Source organism: Ammospiza nelsoni, chromosome 6 (genome assembly GCF_027579445.1).
Source record: "Ammospiza nelsoni isolate bAmmNel1 chromosome 6, bAmmNel1.pri, whole genome shotgun sequence".
NCBI lineage: Eukaryota > Metazoa > Chordata > Aves > Passeriformes > Passerellidae > Ammospiza > Ammospiza nelsoni.
Genome location: NC_080638.1, coordinates 31,215,663 through 31,236,402, shown reverse-complemented (window position 1 = coordinate 31,236,402; position 20,740 = coordinate 31,215,663). Strand labels below are relative to the sequence as shown.

Sequence of the window (20,740 nt, the reverse complement as noted above, 5' to 3'; positions counted from 1 at the left end):
CCTTCCTATATCGTATCCCCCCTTCAGTTATTTATACATTATGCTATTCAACAATCCCAGCAAAGATTTAACAATCAAATAAATACTTGTCCCTCAAATCATGTCCCTCAAAAACTTCTATTCCTTCATCCTTCCTACACTTCAGGAAGAAATACATTCTCTTGGATACCAAAGACAATATAAAAGAGAGCTACAAACATGTAGAGAAGCAAGAACTTTTACCATTAGCAGACCTTTCTGACAGTGAGGAAAGCATCTGATGCAGTAGCCTTCCTTTGCTGTGCTAGTGCCATGCTTACAAAGGCAGTTTCCTGTTTATGCCTAGATTATGGAGAATTTCAGGGCTCTTTAACCCATTCTTCCTATAAAACTCACCAACCAAAGTGTTTTTGGCAGATCCTACCTGCAACTACAGCATCCTTTATTATTAATACAAATATGGAAAATATTCACAAACTTCCACACATACCAACCTCAGTTTTATGCAGTCTACCACAAATACTTACAGCATTATGTGGATTACTTTATCTTTAACAAGAACTAGTTTTACCCCCTGATAATTAAGTGTATTTTCTCCAGAAAAGACTGTAACAAACTGAAATACACAGATGGATGTGTAAATTCTAGCTTCCACTTCCTCACCAGAATGAGGATTGTATCTTTACTGATCTAAAATTAATTTCTTTTTCCTCATATGACAAAGTGAATTGGCCACAAATACATTAAAAAACAAATTCCAGCTTTCTAGATTAGCAAATTAGATCTACAGAGACAAGTAGAAGTTTTGTCAAATGCTCTGTTACTTTAAATAGACTAAAAATCCAGCATAATTTATTTAAATATGAGAGACTCTGACTTTGGCAGCCCACTAGCAGGACACATATCATTCTGAAGAGTCCTCTTTCCTGAGAGTTTCATGGGGAAAAAATCTGCAGTGGCAGCAGAGTGATTTAGAGCCATTTTCTTTTCCCAAGCCAAGTATACACCCTTCTCACTGTGTTTTGGACATATCTCTGATCAAGCAAAGGAGGAGAGCTAATGGCTGTCCCAGAAAAATGATAGCTGAAAGCAGACTTAACACCTGCATTCATTTATGTTACAGCTGGCATGTAGCCAGACTTAACCCACCACAGATTTTTACAATGGAAAAATGAACATTCACAATCTGAAAGACTGAAAAGGCTTAATCTCTCATGCATACCAAAGTCTGGTACCAGACATTGTATACATCCACTTTAGAACCCAGTCTAACCATATTTCAAACTGCAACCTGATTCTCTTAACTTAATTTTAACTCTATGTATATCTGGAAGCACATTAGACAGCCAAATGATTACACAGATGTCTGGATCTCTCAGGAAGCCATGTGAAACTCATAAGCACTGAGTAAAAAGCTGCTTTGACCACACTTTCTAGTCAGCCAATAAAAACTGAGCTGGGCATGAAAAACAAACTGTAAAGCAGGCAGTGGCACCACAGCTTCTTCCAGTAGTACCAAGACAGTGCTAAATACAATGATGAGAACTTGACACAGCAATCCAAGCTAATCTGCAGTGGTGAAGCCAAGCAAGCTTTGGAGCCTTGACTTACCTTAAAAATCACTTACGTTAACACTGAAGATCTAGCCCAATTTTAAATCAAATTAGATCAAAAGTATGAGGAAGAATATTAATTATGCAAAATAATTTATTAACAACACAACATTGCTATTAACTTTGTTGTGCATCTTTTTCTTACTAACATATATACTGACTTAAATTAAAAAAGAAGCAGCATGCCATCACCTCCCAAGGGAAAGAAATAACACAGCATAAAACAAGGTCAGCCAGATCATACCTCTGAGGTTTACGAATATCCCAGAGTCCCACACCTTCCTTAGAGTTGGCAGTAGCCAGTAATCTGGGTTCTACTGGATTAAACATCACACTGTGAAAGGCTGATGGGTAGTGTGCCAAGCAGAAGGGCTCTGTTGAAAAAGTTGAAATTTCAGACATAAGAACAAACAATGCATTCAACTGTTCAATGCAAGGAGTTTGGCAGCTGAGTATGGAAATAGCATAACAAGATCTGAAGATATGGAGACATGTTCAAACCACTTCTCAAGCTGACACATCCAAAGCAATATAAAACCTGAAGTTTTAAAATCCACCCACGTGTACATTAATTCTGTCTAAATATGGAAAAGGACACACACTGAATTTCAAGACACCATTTTCTTTATGGAAGGTTATCAGAGTTTAAAACTAGCTATTCAAAGATCAAATACTTGAATCTTTTTAAGGTTTATTACCAAATGCTCATCTGATAAAGACTATACATGGAGGAGCTTCTGAAAGCTTCCTAGTAATATATCCCTGAGAGTTTCCACAGCCCCTGCTGATTAAACCCCCCAAACCATAAATGTAGCAGCAGTTGTTTCTAAGGGAGAATAATATTACAAGAAGTGAAATAAATTTGTGTGAAACTCAGCTTAAAGCAAGCTGCTAACCCTGGGGAAAAGAAGCCTACCACCTCTTAAGTGCTGTACTAGCAGACAAGAAGGGTGCTCCTCTTGCATAAAAAAAACGTTAACAGTTAGCTCTTGCTGTTCACACACAGAGTAGAAAACATGCTCACTCAGACTCTCCCTCTCATAAGACTGTGTTTGGGCTGCTATTCTGCCTTATTTATTCCATCAAAATACTGTCTCCATGAAGAGTGGGGAAAAGCCTTGACTCTGTTACCTTCTCTCTGCTTCTGTGTGCTTTACAGCTTTAAGCACAGTCTAATTCTCTTCCTTGTTTGTATCTTTTGTGGCATGCTGCCACTCTTTAAATCAACTAAGAAACCAGAATCAATCTCTATTTTGAGCCAGGGATTTGGCCAGACTTTCCCATTCACTGTTTGCTTTGGTGCAATTCCTGTGTCACTCATGTGCTAGGGAGACAGTTCTTGTCCCTGTCTGACCCACCAGTGCAGCACCCTTAGCCCCAAAAGCACCTCCAGAGCTATGTGATTTTCTTTCCTCATTTCCCTCATTACCACATAGGAACATGGTTAAACAGGCAACCCTCTCAAATTACCAATACCTTCTGAAACCACTGCCTATCAAGCAAATGAGACAGAATTAACATTTACTCGTCTGAATTAACATTTCCTTGTCTGCTCCTTCCATGCTCTATTACAAGTTTTTTCATCAGGCATTTTCCTTCTTAGTGTTTTTTTAGCAGTGATGAAAACAAAGGTCTCTGACCACAGATTAAGCTTCATGATGTTATTCATAGACATAAGTCAAAAGTAAAAACAAGAAAAGAAGCCAACTTTTGTCCTGCCAGTCCGCCCAAAGGCTTTAGAAATTCAGCTAGAAATTCAATTAGAAAGCTGCTGGCAGACCAGCAGCTCAAATGAGGTTTAACACCAAAACTGACCTTCTATGTTTGCATCATCTAATCAGAATCCTGCTGGGACATAAAAGGCTGTGTTATTAAAATGGCAGCCCCCACTGAGAAGCAAAGACCTACATCAGCTGAGTGGAGAGACAAACATCAGATTGCCAAAGGGGCTGGGTTTTAAAATAAACTTTAAATTTGTGTATATTTCCTTAGTCAAATCACTCACTAATCAGTCACTAATTAATGGTGCTTTCCTTCCTACCTTTATTATAAATAGATTGGCACCACGGTTTTCTTCTAAGATATCAAAAGTTGCCTTTCAGCCTGTCAAAGAGAAATTACAGGAGCTAAACTAATGAGGCACTAAGTCATTTTAATGAAAAGTGGGGGGATTGCTTTTCTATTGTTCCTTATGCTCATTGCAGCTATTATACACTGGAGTATGAACATGTTTCTGAAGGGAGCAGCTCAACACTATTTTTAATAAAAATTATAAGTACTCATTTAAGACAATAACAGAACTGTAAGGACTAGGGCTTGCCAGTCACTGGCCAAAAGAATTATGCCTCACTTTCACCCTTCTCCAAGACTCACTGTATCAACTGTCCCAGATAAACATAACTTTTCTCTTCCTTGCCTTACCTGAATTCTGCCTAAATCAATTCTATTTTCCCTCTAGAGATCTCACCTCCATGGGAAGACTCTCGGATGTCCCAGATCAGGACCCGGCCATCATCTGATGAGCTGGCAAAGATGTTGTCATTTACTGGGCTCACTGACAGGCCATACACTGCATCCTCATGGGCAAACACATCCAAGGTCTCCGTGCTGGAAGAGAGACACAACATCGTCATTCTTCCTTCTTTTGCTATTGTTTTAGAAAGCAAAGCATTTACTGCTTTATCTACCTAGTAATACTTTGTGACAAAGTTCCTGTAATTTCATAAGAAGACCCTTGTGTTTAATTAGAGTAAAAACCAAACAAAATACCCATGCATAGTGACTTCATGCTATGAGGGGAAAAAAAATCTCAAAATAAAACCCAAGCATTAAAAACTTCCTATACTGCAAGAGTCTGCGGAACACATGATGCATTAGATTTAAGTTTGGGAGGATGTAATAGGAAAGGAAAAGAAACCTTGGGACCTCTGGAGTAAATTTTTAGTACTTAATGTAAAAAGGAAAAGACAGAAGTTCATTCTTTAATATAGCTTTTTGTTTTGTCCAAAAGTTCAATTGAAGCTCACATAAGAGCAACTTTCCAGATGGCTTTTTCAGTAAGTTTTCTTAGTTTTTCAGGATAGACCAGACCTATATTTTTCCATGTAGAAAGAACAGCAAAAAAACAACAAAATAAAAATAATTCCCCCAAAAGTATATCTAGATTTCAGCTGTTTCACAGCTATTAAAAAAGAAAAAGCACATTCTCCAGTCTTTTCCCAATGTTTCAGATCATCTAAAAAGCTGGAATAGTGGTATGGAGAGGTCAAAAACTGAAATACTAAATCAGAAGATTCTGGGACTGCTTCATTTCCTTTAAAAAACCCCTTTATTTCTTCAGGGGAAAAAACTATATATACTATCCCTATATCTCATGGAAACAGCACCAAAGAGATCTCACATAAAATCAGCATTTTGTGCACATGGCAAATGATGTTTCTAGTAGCAGATCTAGACTAACTCTATCTCAGGGATCATTAATAAAAAAGGGGAAGAAAGCAGTAACAGAAAAAGCCATTTAAAGTTACAAAAAAGCAGTTGACAGATCAAGTGTTATCATGAAAAAGAGATTAACTTTCCATAGAAATCAATCAGAATTTGGTCTACTAAGGTTTCTTTTAAAAGATCATACAAAATAGCCTTAGAGGAAGGAATTCTGTATGGATTACAACTGGACTTAGCATATTAAAAAAAAAAAAAACAAACTAATAACAAAAGCATATTAAAAATATGCACATATCAAAAAGACTTGTCAAAACATCAAACAAGACACATCAGGAAAAATGTGTTATATAAAAAAGCAAAAATTACAAAGATCTTGTAGAATCTTAAAAAGTCAGAACACAATAAACACCAGCTTCTAAAACTGACATTTCTACACTTAATTAAAACAAGAAAAACAGAACACCAAACAAAAAAACTCTCCTAAAACCAAATACACACCCCCCAAAAAAAAATCAAACAAAACACCCCTCCCAAAAGGCCTAAAAAGTTGAAAACAACAACAACAACAAAACCAAAAAACAGCCAAACAAAAAACCCCAACAAACCCCAACACAACCAAAAATAACCAAACAAAAAAAAAAAAAAAAACACAAAACCAATCCCAAACCCTAAACAATGATATTCCTGAGAAACCATCAGAACAGAAGATAAAGTTATTTTTGCCCAGCTTGCCAGCTTGCATGTAAGACTTATGCAAGATGCAGACATGAGGCATGATGGATGGAAGGCAGGTATACACTGAACAATTCAATGCAAAGGGCTTGGAAAAACACATCAAGAACTAAGTCCATATTATGTTACTCAGGAAACTCAAAGAAATGTAAGGTTTTATACCTCCATTCTCACATATTCTTCCTGCTTTTTCTTTATTTTGTTGAGTTCATGTTAAATCAATGGTCAACACTTAAATCTGTAGAAGTTATTAGTACAGACCAAAATTCTAAAGTTTTTTTTACTTCAAAAGCAGTAAGCTCAGTAGACACGATGTCCAATTCAATATATTACCACTACTGTATTAATTATACTTTGAATAACAGCCTAATCTTGATGTAGCACAACAAAGCCCAATTCCCAGCTGTTTTACAGTTTTGGTAGAAAGTAAGTGCCAAAAGCAATATTCTGCATGTCAGTGTGGGGAATCAGGCAGCTGCATCCAAAGTTTAAAAAGGAAGTTAGATGGGCCAAGCACTAGCCATCTTAAACACAGGTCAGGTGAGTCTGTTGAGAAACAAGAAGTCTGTATGTGGCAACAGTTGTTTATGTGCCAGAATAATCTACTCAGAACCTACTGTGCTGTCTGCAGGAGATCATATATATTTAATAATCATTCTCTTTCCTGAGGTCAAAATAATACAGAACCCAGGTGCTGAAAAAGAAAATGGTGTGATAGGAAATACTTCATTCCAGTTATGAATTTAGATAAATAAAAACAAATTTCAGTATTAAAACATGGTTCTCCTAAACCATTAATTTAAAACAGAAAATGCCTCCAGTGAGTTGACATTAAAGGAGTTCTTGAAGCAGTGGAAACACAGTGTATTTACCTTTCAACATCATGGAGTATAACTTGTTCATCATTGCCTGAAAAGAGAAATATAAGCAATTAACACCATGTTCTAGTGGTTAAAAAGCATTATTGTGAAAAAACCCCAAACCACTTTTTAAAAAAAATTTACAATTTCAAAACCAATATTGAAACAGAGAAGACCAGCTCAGTGGCTACGTGGTTAACCCCTGCTCAGTTATATGAAAGGTTCCACGTGATATCACCAGTCATGACCAAATGCACCAACCTGTTTCATCTGCTACTGCTCAACAAATAATTCTATTTCAATATGTTACTTATCATTCTTTGTCCAGTTTGAGCTTAAGTTTGAGATTTGCAATAAAGACCATTACATAAAGCAACAGAAGACTTTAAACTCTGGTGAAAATACATCTTTCTTCCTGCTCAAAGGATGCTCCATAAAAAGAGTGCGAAAAGTGAAAAGGGATGTCATAAATGACGTGCATATGGCTCCCAGATCAAATATTGCCAGATAACACTGCCAGCACTCAGGGTTTTGCAACCATTGAGAAGGCATGAACGTGGCAGGCAATGTAATTTTTTCTGTAACAAAACAAAAAACCAAAACCAAGTAACCAGACAATCTTGCCACTTTGATCACACCAATTGAATACAATGGAAACTAACCCCATTTGCACAGGCTAAGAGGGTCACAGCCACCAGGTAATTCCAATAGCTCATGCAGAGTTTTTCAAGCTATAACAACAGATTTTTTTTTAGTCTATGTGATGAATATTTCATTACCTAAATTTGGCACCTCCTCTTTTAAATATTTAAGGACACACACACACTTTTATATTTAATTCAGAAAAAAAAAAAAAAACATAACCAGAAAGCAAAGTCATATTTTTATGCTCTGTATATCTTTATAGTTGTGAAGCTTTCCTAATGCACACTAAAGACAGAGGTTCAGAAGGAGCAAGATTTCATGTTATGAACATTCTTAAATGTTCAATTGACTTAATTTTCATTTGTCTCATACATATTTCGGTTGTACTCTGTCTCAACAGAGAAACATGAGAAAGTTTCTCTTTGACAAGTGAGGTATGAGATTTTCTACAACCATTTCCTCTTTGCCCAGGCTCCTAGTAAAATTGTGCCAGCCTTAGATTACTGCAGTAGCTCATCTTTTCCATGGTACAATAAACAAGTCATTTAAGTGCAAGGGTCCTTTGGTCATTATTTGTATTTAGAACTGCCCATTATATATTATTACACACTGTTTATCCCTAGTAAAACTACTCTAGTGCCTACGTATTTCACCAGCAAAAAACACAGCTCAGTTTCTCCAATGACAAAACTTCCTCCAACAGACACTCTTCAGTCTCCATCCAGTATGAACAAAAGAATCATTCCAGTTGTTTGGTTTCAGGCATCCAGTCATCATGGGATCAAATTCCCTTCCATCACAAGCTCCAAAATGGAAAAGAAAGAATGAGAGTGGAATAACCACTGTTTTCCTCTGTTCTGTGTGTGGGAGGAGAAAGTGATGACAAAAATCTAACAACAAACTGGATGCTTCTGGTAAGGATTCATCCCTGCAGAAAACACCACTGCTGTTCAACCCAGAGGGGGATTCCCATTTACACTGTTTTTACTTTAACACTGAAGAATTCATTCTTCATTGAGACTAACTGGGTCATAGTTGTGTACACAACTGTGTCATTTATAATCTCTCTTGTTTTGATAACTGCAGTTATAACAATCAGAAAGACAGGAAGAATCTGCCATTCCCTTCAGTTAAACTTGTAAGAGTGAAATACCACAGAGCACATACAGAGGAGCACATTAAGGTGGCCAAAACCCCATATCTATCATATAAGCACTAAAAAAGCAAATTCAATTTCCTGTAGGGTAATTTCAGCTTTTCATATACCTAACATTAAGTGCAAATTAAAAAAAAAAGTCCATGTAGTTTACTAGGAAGGGATCTCACATTTCAAATGCTGATGTACTCTCAGTGTGTGTGGACAGAGAAGGGCAAAAAAATCCTCCAAAAATGAGAACTTTTTTGGGACAGTTTTTCCCTCCAGAGATTACATGCAAAACATTGTCCACTCAGTTCCTGCCTTCCATTTTTGTAACAGCTACATGGGGTGCTTGCTCCTTCAAAGCAAAGAGCTCTGAAATTCCTTGGATACAATCCAATTTGTACTGAAGTGGAAAATCCCTTCTCCTTTATTATCAAGACTTGCTTTAGAGAAAGGTCATCAGATCCTCAGTCATTAATCATTGGCAGTCATTTATTTACAGAATAAATTGAGTTCCATGTGACTTGTGCTAGTTTACATATGCCAATTTTTAGTTTTGTGGGTTTTTAGGTATTATTTTTTAAGTATTCCAACTTCTGTGATTTAAATACAACTCCAAACTCAGGTGTGGGTGACTGTGTGACAGTCAGTAGATCTTAGAACCCACAATTCTTTTAGACTTTTTAAGAATCTCCCAGAACATAATTGAGAGAATAAATATAGCTAGCCCCATTTTACCAGCAGAGATAAAACAGATGGTACATCTAAGCCATGCAGCAAAATGACTCTTTACAAGGGATCCAAGAGTCAGACTCTTAGCCCTTGCAGATGAGCTCACTGAATCTTGATGGAGGAAATGCAAGGGTTCCTGACTCCTCCAATGGAAATAATTTCTGGCAGAGGCACAGTGTTTTTATGCAAACTGGAGGAGGAAAAAGATATGAGAACGGCCAGTTTCTCTGTGCATCAGCTGTCACAGCTCATCTAACCTGGCATCTTAGCAAAAATCCACCATAACCAATTATATAAATCTTTAACTGCAGGTGTTAACTTCAGTAACAAGGTACAATCACAACACTCTTCTGCCTTTCCTGTGAAAACAGCAGCCTCTGACGGCAAAGCCCAATGGACAGAGGGCTGAGTTGGACATGAAAAAATACCACTCCAGCTGGTCAAGCAAGATTTGGCACTCTTCATTCCTTGAATATTCATGTAAGGTTCCATTTGTCTGAATTCAAACTAAAGTAAGAGACTCTGTCCCAGAATTCCCTGGAATCACTTGTGCAGATATATTCACTTGAAGACAGCATGTACTGCTATTTTTCTCATAAAACAAACAGCAGACCCCAGAATAAGAAGATAGGCATCGCTATTTGACAGTCTAGGGGTTTATTCCACCTGAGAAGTATAACTGAATAATTTCATCCCTGAAATTTGACACCAGCTTAGGCTTTGTCGTGTCTTTTTCTAAGGGATATTATAATTTTAACACAACATTGTATGATGAGAAGCTTCCACCATTCACATGCACTCAGAATCAATCTCTAGCATGGATTTACAGTTCACAAATATTGAGTCAAAAAGGTAATGAAGGGCTTTGACCCAGGAGTCTCATAGTACCCAAAGTAAGTCTAGCTGTATGCTAATGGACATACTGACAAAAGATACAAATTGTCACCTATTCTGTGACCATGTTAGATCATGAAAATGAAGTACAGCAGAAAATGGCACTCGACTGCATCGACACTTTTGTGCCTTTTTCTTTGCAATTCAATTTTCCTGCCTTTCACAACACTTTAAAAATCAAGTGGTGAAATGGACCTAAATTACAGAAACTATTTCCCCGGAACAAGTATATGTCCACTTCCCTTACCTTAGTTTTCAGACCGAATTATACTTTCTATTAAAAAGTAGATTTATATTAAAAAGAAATGAGAGCATCAAAGGTTATCAGAGCCCAATGTGCCAACAGCTCTAAAAGGCAGAGGCTTACCAGTAAGAACTGAAACGGGGTCTAAGAAAATATCAGCCACCAATAGATGGCAATAGTCCTTCATGAGCCATCTAAGGGTGCATTGAAATCAGACAGTAGCAGAAAAGATTTTCAAGCATCAGGCTTGGGTGCCAGAGAGAATGCAGGGTCTGCTCTTAGTACAGTTAAGAGGGAGTAACAAAGACAATGTTTTCCACAGTCTTTAGCACAAGTAGAGGAAGACTGGACCCAGGATTCTGATGATGGTTTGAGACAGGATGAGCTTACATCAGGGTTTGAAAAAACACATGACAAAATTGAAAATGTTCTGCTAGCTAAAGGATTCCCTGTTCCCAAAAAAAATTACAATTGCTGATTAAGAACACCTTCCAGATCTCATATGGGGCAAGATCTCACTCACTCCCTCATGGCATCTACTCCAAGGCATTCACAATACATATTCATGTGAAATCGGGGTGCTCTTCCTTCCTTACCTCCAGAGAACACTTTTGTATTGCCACTGTTAAAAGCTAGGCAGAAGATGTTAGAGTGATGCTCCCCTTTCAGCTGAACTGGTTTGACTCTGGAGTGGATGGCTTCTTCCATATGCCAAAGTAAGACTCGGCGGTCATCCCCTCCTGGAAGAAATAAAGGAAATATACATTACCGCCTGAGCCATGTGTAAATTGATTATAGACAAATTATTTAACTCTGCAGCTATTCATAGAAAGCTTTGCTAAAACCTTAATTAGCATAAAAAATGTATGCCTTTTTGGATATATAGGCACACATTTACATTAAGATGTCGTGCAGTCAGGTTTTCAATTAAAATTAATGACAACAGAGCAATCAGCAGGAAAAGTTTGAATTAAACAGTTGCCATTCTGCCAACACATAGTGACAACCTATAGCAACCTGGAAACTCAGAAATTTACTGCTATGTAAAATTCCATGGCAAGCTGTAGATGAATTACATGCCAAATCCACATATGCTTCTACACCAACTCCTTGTTGCCAGCATTGCTTGTGTTATTCATAAAACATGAACTTTTTCCCCCTTTCACTGACAACCATATATCCTCCAGCAGTCTTTGCAAACCCATCATGGCATAGGTTGCCTCAGGACTGATAAAAGATAAAAAAAAAATACTGAAGCATTCAGAAGTCTTCAGCACACACAGTTACACCAGTTTTTTGACCTGTAAAGGTTAAGGCAGATATTTCTGAGGTGAAATCCTGACAAAGAGAGTACCTGGAAAGGAAGTTCAAATCTCTTGCTTTACTCCTAATCTTGCTGTACTCCTAATTGTTTGCCTACATGCAGTTCTCAGTTCAGAGCTCTAAGTGCTTCCTTCTCTGTATGGCAAACACTATATATGAAATAAATATTAGACTGTGCTTCAACTGCATTAAGTTATTATTTATTAGTAAAAGAAAAAAAATCAAGATACTATTGTAGTGGTCAGCATTCTCAGCAGCAATTTTAAATACCTGCAAAATCTGAATAAGGTTTCTCCAAGTCAGACTCAAAATATTTTTTGTATCTGTCTTTTATAACAAATGAAAGAGTATGGCATGAGAATTGAAAAGTGACACCAGAAACATGCTGATTGCAGTTAAAGCATTTTACTTATTCTTTGCACAAGCAAAAGCCTAAACTCAGAGTCTTTTGAGCTGCTATCCAGAGGACAAAGGCATCAAAAAGAAAAAAAAAACCCCAAACCAAAATTTCTTGGCCTGCTGCTTACTTACAAAACAAGTAAATGCATAAATAGATTTAATTACTACCGTTAATCAGATTTCTCAGAATTTTCACATCATATGTTGCTATTAAGAAATTTTCCTGTGGAACTGAGTTATGTCAAACATCCTACAAGTAAACAGTCTCTCAGCCTTTGAGTCTCCTAACAGATTTTATGACACTTTGATAGACAGTACAGCAGCATGTTATGATTACCCATGCTCCATGAAATTGGGCATTCCTCCTCCTGATTTTGTACTTCACACATCAAACAAGAGTACATGATACAAAGATTTGTGATGCATTTGATAGCTACTAAGAACGAGTCAAATTTGATGGATCCAAAAATCTCACAGTAATTTATGGTCAACTAAACTGTTGGAAATTTATATTCCTTTCTGTCTAGAAATAGGAGAGAAAGTTGTATTTGCACTCTAGTGATTACAGATGAGCTTATAATAAGGAGACATAGAAATACATGAGTGTTGAAACATATGACCACAATATTCAAGTTAAGATCAAGAAGTAACTGTCGCACTGAACATAACTACTTCCCAAAGCTGCCCACCACCACGTCATAATGCTATCACTCCCTGAAAAAATATTTAAGCAACATTTAACACAGGTGAATGCCAACATTGCTTCTATCAGACTTCATTTATTGCCTTCTGGAAAAGACATTTCAGGGCAAAACATAGTAACATATTGTTGTTATTTGTTACCATAGCAAACTAATTTGCAAAACCACTGCAAAAGTCTACACATCTTCCTGCCTAACAGCATAGCCATCTTGGTGTCTCACTTTAACAGTAAACTCATAATGATTTCCACCAACCACTGTCCAGATAAAAATAAAATAATTAAGATATCTATATAAAACAAGCATTACTGTGATTCCCAGCACACATACAGCATGGTAGGAGCAGGATAATTTGCAACCTGTGCAGAAAAGTGTTTGATAGTGTGAAAAGTTGCCACTACCTACTATTTTATAAGTTCCTTAGTACGTGTTTGCCTGGGAAACTACTTTTCCTATTGAATACAAATGTCTCCCTCTACCAGACACCTAGATTTCCATGAAACTTTGGTGGAGGCACATTCCATACCTTAGGAGCTTTTAAATGCTCTCCACACTCATGCAGTGCTGTCCCTCCTCCATCTACGTATTCTCTATGTATTGTCTTTGGGAACTTCTACACCTGCTCACTCCTCAGTTTTATTCCTCTCATATTTCACTGAGACATAAAAGTTTAACAAAATAATAACATTACTGTGTTGAAAGTGTGTTCCCTTCTAATTCCAATTTAGCTATTCTAGAAATACTTCTGACTCAAGGGCAGTTCCACCAGAAACAAAAAGTTACCCAATGTGTTGGGCCACAGAGGATTTGTGGCAAACAAGACACTTCAGCAATCCCTACATCCTCACACAAGAGAACAATCTGTGTTAAGTCGCACACAAATAATACCTAAGAAAAGGCAAGTCTCAAGTGACAGAAACCAGCAAATGCAATCTCCATCACCCAAACCTGACTCTTCCCATAAGAGGGAAGAAAGGAGGGAGGTGCACATGTATGGGCAGGTATACAGGGAGAAAGTAAAGAAAATGTAAATATATAGTTTTTATGCTCTGTAGAAAGGAACTATGATTCATCAGACACAAACTACATACATATTACGCAACATAAGTTACAAGTCTGAGAATTATAGGAAACTTCAGGTCTGCAGCATTTGTTCTGTGCAGTAGATTGGCAAATGCAGGTTAATTAAAGTGCTCGCAATTTATGGTGAATTTATTGTGCATGTTCATCAACTCTAAAACTGAAGTGGAAGCCACATTCTTAAAATAATATAGAGCATAGACAACGATCATATCTGGAACATCTGGATATATGGCTTCATGTTCAAATACCTTAGCAAGGCTCCACGTGTGGATTTTCTGGAAATTGAAAGTCCACAGAGAATTTGTAATTTTTCAGTCCATGGTGCCAGAAACAGTAAGTTCAACATCTATAATGTGGAAATAGCTTCAATTTCACCTTATTTTTGCAGCTTCTGTTTGGGACTGTATGACTGACAATGGTTTTAGGACTGTATGACTGACAATTTGAAAAGTAAAAGTTTGTGTCACCCAGCTAAGAACTACACAATGCCATTCTACAGTTATTTTACAGAAAGGAACCACATTTAAAAGTATTTAATTAGTCAAGTACTTCAGTGCTCATTACAGGAGCAGGGTCAAACCTGTAGAAACTTTCAAAACCAGAGATACAGCAAGAGAAATCTACTCGTTTTAGACCTAGAATAGTTTGAAGGGGGCCAGAGCATACCCTTGCCAGAGGTAAATCTAGTCCAAACAGAATCTGCATAGCCCATGAAACACACTTGAGCTTCTGTGTGCTAACAGAAGCACTTCAAAATCATACCAGTCAGTACTGAAAAACTGCAGTTTTTAAGTGCATTAACCTTGCTGATCGTGGACAAAGCTCAAGACCACAACACCCCTTTATCTCCTATATACCAGGTCCACCTGCTAAAAGAACATTCATGGCAAGTGGGCAATACTTCTAAATCATAACATAAAAGATTAGTCTTATTGCTTGTATCTACTTCAGAAGTTGCATGAATCACAGAAAACAGGACTGGATGGTATTTCAAGAAGATGATCACTTAGTTGGCCTTGGCCAAAGGCAAAAGGCCAGGCTCCGTCAGAATTATTGCCAGAAGAAAAGTCTCTAGTTTGCTCTTAGAAAAACACTGCTGAGGTAGATTTCATACCTTCCTCAGGCAGCCTATTTCAGTTTTTCATTATCCTTGCCATTAGGCAGATTAGCCTATTATAATACCAAGCCTGAGGGTGCAGTTTGACATTACATATAATCCCACTCCCCCTTGCCATGTGCTCCTGCTACTTTCCCCTCCACCAGATTCAGCGGCCATCCATGCACAGGGTAAACTAAAGAAGCTGACCTGACAGAAAAGCAGCAGACAGACAAACAACCTCTCCCTACCTATTCTGTCCCCCTGATCAGATGCTTCCATTATACCAGTTTCAGGCTTTAAATTACGAAAAGTGCCACAGTGCAAACAATGAAGAGGAGAAATAAGTGAATGAGTTGCAGGATGAAAAGAAAGTGCAAGATCAAACAGCATCCTAAAAATCTTTCTTCCTACAATTTGAGACCATTTCTTCATCCTATTCCCACTAGACAAAAAAAAAGAATTTACAACTTCACATAATAATAATTAAAACCACCTTTATGCAGCTCAGGACTTGCATTTCTACTCAGCTGTTCTTCTGCAGACTAAATGGACCTTTCTTTCACGATTTCATTTTTCTAGGCATCTGATCATTATTCATGTCCTCTTCTGAATTTTTTCAGTTTGGGCAAATCTTTCTCAAAGTACAGTGCCCAAAACTGAGCACAGCACTCCATTTGAGGCCCCAACAGCACCACAGCAGGATTACTTCACATGCTTTGTCATGTCTGATCATACTTATGTTGTGATAAATATACATTTGTATATACATTTGGATCCTTTTCTACATGACTATGGGCTAGTCTCCATGCTGTATTTGTAGAGTCAACCATTTTTATTCCCATGCTTTGGGTTGTACTTGTCCCTCTCAAAACACGTGACATTTTTTCCCCATGTAATGTATCTTAATTAACTTGAATTTCAACTCCTATCTCCTGAAATTATTGCTGCCTGATCCTATCTTTCCTGAGAAATTTTATAATTTCTCAGACATTAATTAAAACATGATGTAGTAACTGAACTTAATATCTCTCCTCACACAGAATTCTGTTTCATACAAACGAAGATCAGAGCATTCCTCCTTAGAACATACTTGATACTCAATCCCCTTATTCAGAAGTAAAACTCCACAACTTTAGCAAAAGTCACCTCATTCCCCTTTTAGGCTCATGTTCCTTCAGATTTATGTAAAAACTAAATGACAGGTGCATTTCCAATACTTTCTAGCACCCTCAGAAATTTAGGATCTTAGAGTAGCTATTTACTTTTGCATTATCTGGTAGGAGGAAAAGAAAAAAGCCAAGAGAAAATTGCAGTACTTCCCAGAAGTTATCTTGAACATGCAGTTTAAAGTATGAAAAAAAAAAAAAAAAAAAGTGGGAGGCTCTGATAAAGATACTCATGTTTATAAAAGATAGCAGGCATGAAAAATGACAGTCAGATAAACAAACAGGAAAACATATCCACCAAACCTAAGGATGGAAGACTATTACACAGACCAAGTAAAGCTGAGTTTTAAGAAGTCAAATTGCAGGAGATGCTTGGCAAATGTGAGGGAAGCAGTTGCTTGCATACCACTACACAGTAATTTTAATTTCCATGCATGGACAGTCACATGTTTCTCAAACTGTTAAAAACACCATCTAGTATGTAAAGTGTTGCAAAGACACGTTTTGCCCAATAGAATAATTCAACTCCATCCAGAAGCAAGTTTTAACCAATTTCAACCCACTTGGACATTTTTTATATGTTAAGCTTTCCTCTTCCCTTGTGTCATTCTACAGGTAGTTTTTTTAATGCTTTTCACACTACATCTTCTCCTGTGTGTCTACCTTCTCTTTCCAATTATTTCAATTTTTAAAAATTCTTGTCCTTATGTCAGTCCCTTCTTCTAGCACCCCTGTTCTAAAACATTAATCTCTGCCCTTCCTCCCCTCTATAAAGTGACACTGTTGAGGTGTCACACAGGCACAGAAAGAACCTCTAGCCTGGCCTCCAATTCAATCTGTGGACCTCAAATTTTTTACTTTGAAACATGGTTATGAACAAAAATAAATACTATTAAACATGTACTTTCCAATACAAAATTTCAAGAAGTTAAGATACTAAAAAGTTTCAAACATGCTTTTGGAGGCCCTGCTTTGTCCACACCAAAGTTCTCTCAAAAATCCTAATAGGAAAATTATCTGCAACTGCAATAACAAACCCTGTTTAAGCAGCTTCAATTGTTTACTGAAACAGTAATCATTAGCATTACAGACTTGCTTCTGGGAGACACATTAAAAAAAAAATTACAAAAACACCCCAAACAAGTGGGACACGTACCCAAGGAAAGTATTCCAGCCAAGTGATGAGAACAGCACTAACTTGGATGCAGGCTAGGATTTCAATGGCAGTGGTACAGCCACCATGAAAGCACTGTATCAGCTGTACTTCAAACAGCTCTAACAAGGTTTATGTTGTTAACAAGTCAATCAGCCAAAGGAGACTCTCTAGGTTTAAGAATATACAGATTACTTAAGACTGAACAACTGAAAAGACTGCTTGCACTCTCCCTTTTCATGCACTCCAATATAGCTGTTGAATCTCTCGGCTGTTATACATGCAGTTAGAAGCATCCAACAGCTCATCCTTACTTCTCTATGCTGACTATTTGGAGGGATGAGAGACCCTCATGCCACCGATTCTAAGGCTTTACCTGTATTTGGAAGTCTTTAGAAGCAAGTATTCTACAAAACTTCAGAGTAGAGGCTGCTGACACCCCTCCTGTCCTCATTGCTTTTCTTCCTGCTGTTGCTATTTCTCAGAGCTTCAGGACCAAGTATGGCCTTTATTAAGAGGAGTGTTTTGAGTATAATTTTAATGAAGCTTAGTCTTATAATGGTGTGCAATTTTACAGAGTATCCAGAAATATTTTGACTTTTAGATTCTTGTTTTTGTCTGAAGCACAAAGCACCTGCATGTTGTTGCTATGGCCCATAAAGCATTCTAGATATTATGGTCATCATGGATAGCATGAAACTTTTTAAAAAGAAAGTTAGCATAATTAGAGCTCTTCATTTTCTCAGGGCATCAGTAGAAGGTCAGACTTAAGATCATCTGTTCTTGGTTGTCCCAAAGTTGTGTATTGCTAGCACATGTAATTTATTTTTTTTTAGGAGAGTAGAACTCCAGCACCATGTAAATACTGCATATGGAGGACAACTTTACCCTCTTTGAACATTCTGAAGCTCTATGAAAAGCTAGGAAATAGAAAACTGAACATTGCTTGAAAGCCTTCCTTTTACATATACTTTTTAGATATCCACTAGATGTGAACTCTGCCTTCATTCTTTCACTGCAACTACCTTGATTAAGGCAGTTTGAACAAAATTAATTCTTAAAAGTCCATTTCAGCCCTGGACTGTTTATGCTTATGCCTAAAGAATGGATGTCAATATAGGTAAGTGCATTGATGATATGGCAAGACCTAAAGTATATCCTGAGGCCTTCTTGAGCAAGAAGAACAGAAAATACTAGTGGTGTTTCCATCACTTATTATGGAAAATAATTTGAAAAAAAAAAAAGCAGACACACTTGAGTTCTCTGGAGCACTTAATAAGTAAAAATGCATCGCTCTACTTTCTACTGGAGAAGGACCAGTACAAACCAGTATAACAACTGGGACAATCGGGAACTTCAGAATGGGTGAATCATCATTCCCTTTCCAATACACACTCATGTTTATATACATATATATATATGTGTGTATGTATGTATGTATACACACATATATTCACAAGCTAAATGGATGCATATCTCAGAAGCAGCATGTGCATAAAGATAAAAGAATCCCTAACTGTAACACTAAGATCCTTCACGGACACTGACTTAGAAATCACTGGAAATATGCTTGAAGTTTCTTCAGGTAAGAATGTTAAATTTAGGAAGGTTTCACTGTATCAGCTTCCACTCCATGTTTATACAGGGTTTCTATTCTGCCCTTGCTTAAAAGTAACCAGTCACAAAAACTTTTTATTGAATGCTCTCTGAAGTTATTACTGATACCATTGTGTGATACACTTCACCTCTGCCCAGACACCACGGCAAGGCAGTACACTGCTCAGCCATGCCCTCATCACATTCCTCAGTAGCCTGTCGCTGCTCACAAGGTAGACAGGCAAAACCGAGGCCCTCGGTTAATAACCAGGTCAGCAACCCCCTGGCAAGCGAGACCACTCTGCACAGAGCTGCCAAGGACCTCTGCGATTCCCGAGAGCAGCTGCCCCACACGACGGGGATCGGGCCTTTCCCGCTGCTGCTCGGCCCCTGTGGGCAGCCCCAGCCGCGGGAGAGCAGGGCAGGGGGGGCCGCTCCCTGCAGCCCGCTGTCCCCGGGGGCGAGGGGCGGCCGGGACACAACGCCCCCCGACCGCGGCCTGCAATGGACACCGCGCTCGGCGGCCCTGCCCTGCCCGGGGCGGCGCGATACGAGAGGTCCCTCTGGGGCCGGCAGGTCCCTCCCCGCCGCTTGAAGGTCTCTGTCCCCTCGCAGAGGAGCGCGGGGTCCGAGGGCTTGGCGGGAGAAGAGCGCCGCGACCCCTGAGCGGCCGAGCCCCTGGGGCACCGCGGGCGGGATCGGCCCGCGATTCCCCGGCCTGTCGCTAAGAGCCGCCCGAGGAGACCGCGGCCTGCAGCGCCCGGCCAGGCCCCGGCCTCAAGTTGCCTCCTTCCCCTGCCGCCCCTCGGAGCCCGGAGGCGGGGAAGCAGGAAGAGGCACCTGCACCAAGCGCTGCTGGGGTGGGGGGAGGCGGTCAGTCGGCCGCCGAGCCCTGCAGCCCCTCCCTGGATGGGGGTGCAGAGCTTTTCCCCGTCCTCGGTGTCGCAGCTGATGTCAAGCCCTCGCCTCCCTCCTACCTGACAGCATCCCCCACCCCTATGGCTCCCTCAGCCCCGGGCAGGCTACAGAGGGGACCTTAAGCCAAAAACCATCACCACAAATATATCCCCCTCTTTCACAAACGCGCCCTGCAAGGGGAGGGAGGAGGAACAAAACAAAACCCGACTCCCCTCCCCCAAAAGAAGATGGGGTGGGGGTGGCCCCAAAGTGACCAGTCCCCCGATCACACCGATCCTGTTCCCGCCCGATGCCGAGCGGTACTGCAGCCCCCCCGGCCAAACTCGGGGCCGCCGCCCGCCCCCGGCAGCGATTGCTGACCCCCGGCCCGGGGCACGGCGCTGACAAATGTCACTCTGTGCCCACAATGAGCGCCGCGGGGATGCTTCTTCTCCCCCGTCGTCATCCCCCCAAAATAAGAAAATTCTCTTTTAGGAGGAAAGACATGCGAGCCATCAAATAAAAGGGCACCCCTAGCTCCCACCCCCAGCGCCCGGGAAACACTCTCGTAAAAACTTTGACCAGGGCTCCCCCCCCGATAACAGTAGAATTTAAAACCTGTCAACCATTTTAGATCCCTACTTGAGAAAACATCATTCCCGGGCACCGGTGGATTTGGCAAACGGCTCTGAGCAGCGCTGCCGCGGCTTCCCTCCCCGGGCCGCAGGGGAGGCGGCCGGGGAGGAAGATGCTTCCTGGGGAGGGGGTGGCGGGAGGGGGCGAGGGACGGGAGCGTTCGCTTTACCTGAGACCAGCCACTGGCCTCCATTGTTGGAGAATTCAATGGCATTGACACAGCCGAAGTGGCCCAGGAGGTCCTTCTTGTAGAGGTTCCTGCAGCCCCGCAGGCGTCTTCGCTGGAAGTCGTGGGTGAGCAGGGGGTCCCCCTCCAAGCCCCGCTGGGACAGGAACCCCACCACCGACCGCATGCTGCCCCCCCGGCTGCCTCTCCTCCTCATGCTGCCGCCTGCGCCGCTCC

General features: G+C 39.8%; 1 protein-coding gene across 1 annotated transcript in view; it reads right to left on the bottom strand.

The window, feature by feature from the left end:
• Positions 1–20,720, bottom strand: part of DCAF5 (DDB1 and CUL4 associated factor 5) — a 66,968-nt gene extending 46,248 nt beyond the window's left edge. The window contains exons 1-5 of the mRNA XM_059474378.1: positions 20,507–20,720; positions 10,881–11,024; positions 6,641–6,677; positions 4,060–4,199; positions 1,837–1,966 (exon numbers count right to left, since the gene is read on the bottom strand). Coding sequence (XP_059330361.1) covers positions 1,837–1,966; positions 4,060–4,199; positions 6,641–6,677; positions 10,881–11,024; positions 20,507–20,720 — 665 coding nt within the window. The remainder of the gene's footprint in view (positions 1–1,836; positions 1,967–4,059; positions 4,200–6,640; positions 6,678–10,880; positions 11,025–20,506) is intronic.
• Positions 20,721–20,740: the final 20 nt, after the last annotated feature.